This window comes from Triticum dicoccoides, chromosome 4B, assembly GCF_002162155.2.
Source record: "Triticum dicoccoides isolate Atlit2015 ecotype Zavitan chromosome 4B, WEW_v2.0, whole genome shotgun sequence".
Lineage (NCBI taxonomy): Eukaryota > Viridiplantae > Streptophyta > Magnoliopsida > Poales > Poaceae > Triticum > Triticum dicoccoides.
In genome coordinates this window covers 290,130,510-290,136,975 of record NC_041387.1, presented here as the reverse complement: position 1 = coordinate 290,136,975, position 6,466 = coordinate 290,130,510, and the positions used below count along the sequence as shown (strand labels likewise).

Genomic DNA, 6,466 nt, shown 5'->3' with positions numbered 1-6,466 from the left:
GGTTACATGGGATTTTTTAAGGGAAGATTAGATTAAGAAAAATAATGGCTTCTGGCCCCTGCAAACATCCTCATTTCCTGTTTTGGCCCCCCCAACACATCTTGTCTAGCTCCGCCAGTGATGTGAGAGCTGCTTTTGTATAACTAGATGATACCCCGCGCGTTGCGGCGGGAATATGTTGCAATATATTTCAATAAGATTTGGTTGTGTGAAATGTTTGGATTAATAATATATGAAAAAAAACTAAAAATATATATTACAAATTGGCTTGGATTATTGTATAGTAGAAAAATATTTGTTAAATAAAAGTGATCTAATTTTTTTCATGACGATAACAACTGACCTTTCACATACATACCTGATGTTAGGCTGAAAGGTTTCATTTTCATAACATTATCTCAACCACTTAATTAGATGTTCATACTAGCAAGATGCCCGTGCGTTGCACGTAACATCAAGATGCATTTGTATGACTAGTTTATCTTGTGAGAGAAAAGGATGAACGAGGGAAGGCCTTATTTGCAAATGTGGAGAGGTGTGTGGGTACCTTTTTGCAAAATTGCCATAGTTTCCTTCCTATCCGTCAGATATAAATCGGACGGCCTATATTGCAGGATGGCAGGCACACCATCATCACCAACTCTGTTTTTTATAAGAGTGTAGATAAGTTGTGACAATCTAGACCATATTTAGATACAATATTTACTGATTTTCTGCATTAAATAACATGAAATGAGTATTGTTACATTTGTCGATGTTCCGTGCATGCATAAGTAGAATTTTGCAATCACTAAATTTTGATTGTTTTTGAGATAGCAAACCGCTCATGCCAAGCGCTCTAATCACTAAATGTTCTTCCTAAAGTCAATCAGAAACCTTCAAAATTTGAATGACAGACATGTGGCCTAAAGACCTCAAATGAGAAAAAAAAATGCTTGTGTGCCAAATTTGTTCCCCACTCCAATTCAGTCTTACTGATGTTCGAAATATCAGATGGATGTCATATAGAACAAAAAAAATGCTATCAGTAACTATTTGGAAAATACATGTGCTATACTCGAGTTAACATCATCAAAAAGAGTCATTGTCATAAATTTGTGTAATTTTACTTGATCTAGTTGACGAAATCTGATGGGGGAACTAACTTGGCCAATCATTGCAATTTCTTTCTCTCGAATATTGCAGAAATATATTTGGGTAGACCGAGTAAAGCTAATTGGCAAATATTCTAAATAGTACAAAAGAGCGAAACATCCTCACCTTATCAAGAATACTAAATTTAGCGGACAGTAGTCATTTTGCAGCACACATCATCAGACATGTAGCGAACTTGAAGCAACAGTTTTCAAATAAGAATATAGAGCACAAAACCATCGATTACTAAATTCAACAGAACATAAAATGTAAGAACATCCATGTCAAGCTGATACCCCTGTCCAAGCATCACCTGTGTGTCATAAACAGGGAACAAAAATAAAATAAAGATTAGGAACTACATCATCGTTTAGAGACTATTGGATAGACTTGTGTTGTGCGAGTGTTGCATTGTGTGCTCTTCAGGTCACTGAAAGCGAGTGTCTAGTACTGTAAAAAGGGAGAAACCAGACTCTGTATTATCATCATCATCTAAGGAAAAAAACCCTGAAATAAATCTGAACTTTCACCGTCTCCTTCTCTCTCTATAACTCTTCGGCAATTTCCTCTGATTGTCATCTCCTCTAAGGTGTTGTTATTTGGGACATCACATGGCTGGGAGACTGGAGTCGTGGAGGTAGCCGAGGTTGGGCGCTTCTAGGCAGCAAGATAGCGGCACACTCCTGAAGCGTGAGTTGATCTTGTCGGCCGATCTGAGTCCCTTCCCTTCATCGCACCAACGAGGCTGAAAAGAAAGTCAGCTCCAAAGTCAAATCTCATCAGTGTTTTTTCTTTTTGAACCGAAAATATCATCGGTGGTTGATCCGGTTCCCGTGGAACTGACCGAAATCAAATTCCCCGACGTTGGAGAGCTACCTTGGACTGAATCAGTGAACAAAGACATAGACGGGAGATGAGTACGCAGTAACAGGGCACCGCGGCCGCCGTCTCGAGTCTCGACGGTGCAGGGCACCACACAAGCGAGGGGGCATAGCCTGAGGGAATCCCGGGGAGTTGCGGAGCCGAGTCTGACCAGCCGCCGTGCCGGATGAGCGCCCAGATTGGCCCTCAGCCACCGGGGAGAAAATTGGTGTTCCTTTTCCTTTGGGAGAGAGAGGGATCGGAAGCGACAGCTTTTTATTGATACGACCAGGAACGAAGGGACATCTCGTCTTCCATCGATTTTGTACACTGGTAATGGAACCCATGAGAAACGGAGGGACCACTCGTCTTCAATCGATTTCACGTTAAATTTGCTGATATGATCGGGTTGGTGACGTGGATAGCCTGCATGTAGAGATAAATATGGTAGTGGGGATGAATCTCTTAGGTATATAGGATTCATGTAAAACCTTTTTGATCATCTGTATCCTTTGATTCTAAGAATTAGTTCATCACTCAGGAGAGCCAAGAGGCCGAGATTAAAAGGCTTAGGAAGAGCCTGACATTTAAAGCAGCACCCATGCCAAGCTTCTATAAGGAGCAGCCTCCTAAAGTTGAGTTGAAAAAGGTACTTATGTCGATACATTTAATTTTCCGAAGTTGCTTATTTCTTCGTTATAAATAGTTCCATATGATTCAAGTGTATCTGTTTTTTCTCTTTGAAAGCATGAATGACATGGTTTGATGAGTTCTAATGCGGTAGGATAAATACTCTTTTTATGGTTCTATTTCCTGTTGTTAGAATAACGTAGAGATGTTACTAACTATTTGTCTCTGGCTTGCAGTTTCATTTTTCTTTGTTAGAATATGTTTGTTTCAAAATGCATAGGATTGTTAGAGCAGGCGGATATTCGAATGCTCGCCAAGAGATCTTGCATAACTAGCTATAAGTTACAAGGATGATAGGATACCAGAAATTACAACTGATGTATATTCTGGCTTTATGTTCACAACGGGCCACACTTGTTAGAGAAGATGAGTATGTGAATACATGTTACGAGATCCAGTAAACTAGATGTATGCACTGATGCATTTGAGAGAAGATGAGTATGTGAGTACATCATAAGAGATCCAGTAAGCTAGGTGTAGTCTGTTCCAAAATGCATTAATAAATTTGTGAATATGTTCTGTTTTGATGCCATATCTGTTCCGAAAAGACAATGTTTTAGCAAGTAAATCCAGACACAACTATCACTCCCTAGCAAATTTGAGTGGTCTTTCAGTTCCAACTAAGGTCTGTGTTCTTGAAAAACATTTTATTTAGGGAGTGTTCTTGCTAGGATGCATAATTTGTTACAGGCTTACTCAAAATGCATGATTTTAAGATGCATTGTCCACATAGGCTTACTTTTAGTAAAAATGTGTAATTCTGGGTATAACACTTAAAAATGATTACGTTTGTCCTTAGTCCCTAATATGTACTCCCTCCATCCCATAATATAGTGCACATTGGTTGCGAAAGTCAATCTTCACAAACTTTCATCAAGTTTATCGAGAAAATTATCTATGCTTACAATACCAAGTATATGTATCATATGTTTTTTTATGATGAATCTAATGATATTGATTTGGTATCCTAGATGTTGACAACTATGTTTTTAAGGCGTCGCCTAAGCGTCGCCTAGTCGCCGCCTAAGCATCGAGGCGCCCCAGGATGGCAAGGCGTCTACCCCGCCTTAGACATGCATGAAGTGTACGGCTGTGGCTGCTCCTGGGGCTTGGAGATGACGGCCCCGCTGTCTCCCGGCACCATGAAGAGGAGGGAGGACTGGAGGCTCCTGGCTGCCCTAGTTGTGGCTGCTCCTGGGGCTTGCTGCCATGAGGGAGAAGGGTGGGGCCATGAAGAGGAGGGCGGACTGGAGGAGGGAGGACTGCGAAGAGGAGGGAGGACCAGAAGGGTGTGGCGCCGTGGCGGCTGTGGTGGGAAAGAAGGGAAGGAGATAGTGGAATTAGGTCACGGGGGTGTATATGGCCACTAGATGGGCTTTTGGGCCACTTGGAGGTGCATAAGTAGTGGCCCATCTCTCAGCCATTGCTCTTTTTCTAGTATTAATACGTGCAGACCTATTGATAACTCTTTTCCTGCAATGTTTAAGGCGTCGCCTTGCCTCGCCTTACCGCCTCGCCTTGGCGCTTAGGCGTCAGAGCGGCCCTCCTCCGCCTTATGACGCTTTACCGCCTTAAAAACATAGGTTGACAACTTTTCTACAAACTTTGTCAAAATACACAAGTTTTGACTCGAAAAGAAATCTAATACGCACTATATTTTCGGACGGAGGAGGTATGCCATAATTCCATTGGCTTATCAGTCTTGGAGGACTTTCTGTGTTCAGTTTCTGCTTTCCATTTCATACAACCTCCGTTCCAAATTACTTGTCTTAGATTTTGTCTAGATACAGATGTCTCAACACTAAAACATGTCTAGATGCATCCGTATCTAGACAAATCTAAGACAAGTAATTTGGGATGGAGGGAGTACTTGCTAATTTTCAAATTTTATTGCACATTACCTTTGCACCCATGCCAAGAGTACCACTGAATGTTCACTCATGGATAAGGCCCAACACACACACACGCACATGCACACGCAAACTTGATATTCCAGGATCTAATAACACATTCTCCATTGTATGTCATTGGTTCACAATTTAGATTAAGTTCCTTATTGGTTGATGATGTTTGAGTGCTTTTCCTCATGTATATACAGTGCATATCTGCTAGTTTGTACTAAGATGTTAGAATTGCTCACTGCATGTCCTGTTCATGTAAATATTTGCGATGCTACATTCGGGAACATGGCATCCTGATATAAACTTGTGTGGCCTTTTGCAGATTGCACCAACACGTGCTAGGTCACCGAAGCTTGGCCGACACAAGCCAACCAGTTCTGTCACTGCTGCTTCTGCAGATGGTTCTGTCTCATGTGAGAGCCCACGGCGCACAACTAATCCAGCCAAGGTAAACAGAGGCGTGGAAAATAATAAACCTCGGGTTACTGCTAGCAAACCTGGCCAGAGATTGGTCACAAAAGCTCCCTCCCTAGCATCTATCACTGCAAAGGCTGAAACGAGACCTATCGCTACAAAGCAGAAAACCTCCAAGACAAAACCAAAAGTTTCAAGAGAAAAGGTACAGCAGCTGCTAGAGAACCCAGTAGAAATCCCACCTGCAGAACCTTCTGCCTTGGAAGGGCTTGCTGCTGAACCAAGTGTTGAAGATGAGACAGGACTTGGCTCGACTACCCCTCCGGTCACTTCAAATGAGGTACTGGTCCATGGCTGATCTGTTGCGCATTTTTTTAATTTTCGTCCTCCTTGCAGTCCTGTGAATAGTCAGGTGTGTGCTTCATGGAAAGTTGAATCGCTCAAAGTATCGTGGAATTATTATTTCTGTAGTAGCTATCTTTTTTCTTCAGCTTGTGCGGTGTATATTGCTTGAAAATTTCATGTTTTAAACTTTTTGAGTTCTTGTGTATATTGAATTTGTTCGTGGGGAACATGAATGCAACTTGTGGAATTCATTTGTGTTCAGAAATTCGTATCAGTTAACTTTTTTACCATCTTAATTGTTGGTTTCAGTTTCATACATCAATAAGTCTATAATTTGCTTCAATCTGACCAGTTCTTGAAATTAGGATATAGTACCAGCTTTGATATCGCATTGAAATCTATGCACCAACCTGTTTACCGAAAAGAGTGTGTGCTTGATCTTGTCTGGCAAAAAAAAACTGACTTTTTCTTTTCTTGAAATAACGTCGACACTTTATTGATCAAATGACAACTTTACAAAGGGTCTCCCGGATGCAGTCCGAAGCAGAATGAAAAACACACAAATTAACAGAATTTTTACATGACTTGGCTAATACATGAGCCGTTTCATTCAAATATCGACGAATATGCTTGAATACCACTGATGTAAAGAAACCAGACACATGCTTAATGTCGGCCACAACCAGCAAATAAGAGATCGATCTTGGACTGAAGAGTTCAGTCATTGCACTAACGGCAGACAATCTGTGGCAAAGATAACATTAGAAAATTGTTCATCATGTGCCAGAAAGACGGCTCTTCGAAGGGCCAAAGCTTCCACCATTTCAGGTTCCAAACATCACGTGCCAGAAAGACAGCTCTTCGAAGGGCCAAAGCTTCCGCCATTTCAGGTTCCAAAACACCTTGAATAGGTTCATAACAAGCAGCCACACAATGTCCAACATGATCTCTAGCAACGACCCCTACACCGCTCTAGCAACGACCCCAACACCATGGGATCAAGATCCGAAAAGACTGCAACCTCAGAATTAAGCATAATAGTACCTGACGGCGGCGGTGACCACTCCAAGTTGGAGATAATGGTCTCACACCTATGTGGAACAACAGGCTGATAGAGATCC

The 6,466-nt window shown here is 41.6% G+C and overlaps 1 protein-coding gene across 2 annotated transcripts in view; it reads left to right on the top strand.

Annotated features, from left to right (window-relative positions):
* LOC119295991 (protein WVD2-like 4) overlaps nucleotides 1-5,635 on the top strand; it is a 7,669-nt gene extending 2,034 nt beyond the window's left edge. The window contains exons 8-9 of one of the 2 annotated variants that reach the window (XM_037574413.1): nucleotides 2,537-2,644; nucleotides 4,909-5,635. In XM_037574413.1, coding sequence (XP_037430310.1) covers nucleotides 2,537-2,644; nucleotides 4,909-5,358 — 558 coding nt within the window. In that variant the 3' untranslated portion in view covers nucleotides 5,359-5,635. The remainder of the gene's footprint in view (nucleotides 1-2,536; nucleotides 2,645-4,908) is intronic. The other variant, XM_037574414.1, reaches the window with a different exon arrangement.
* Nucleotides 5,636-6,466: the final 831 nt, after the last annotated feature.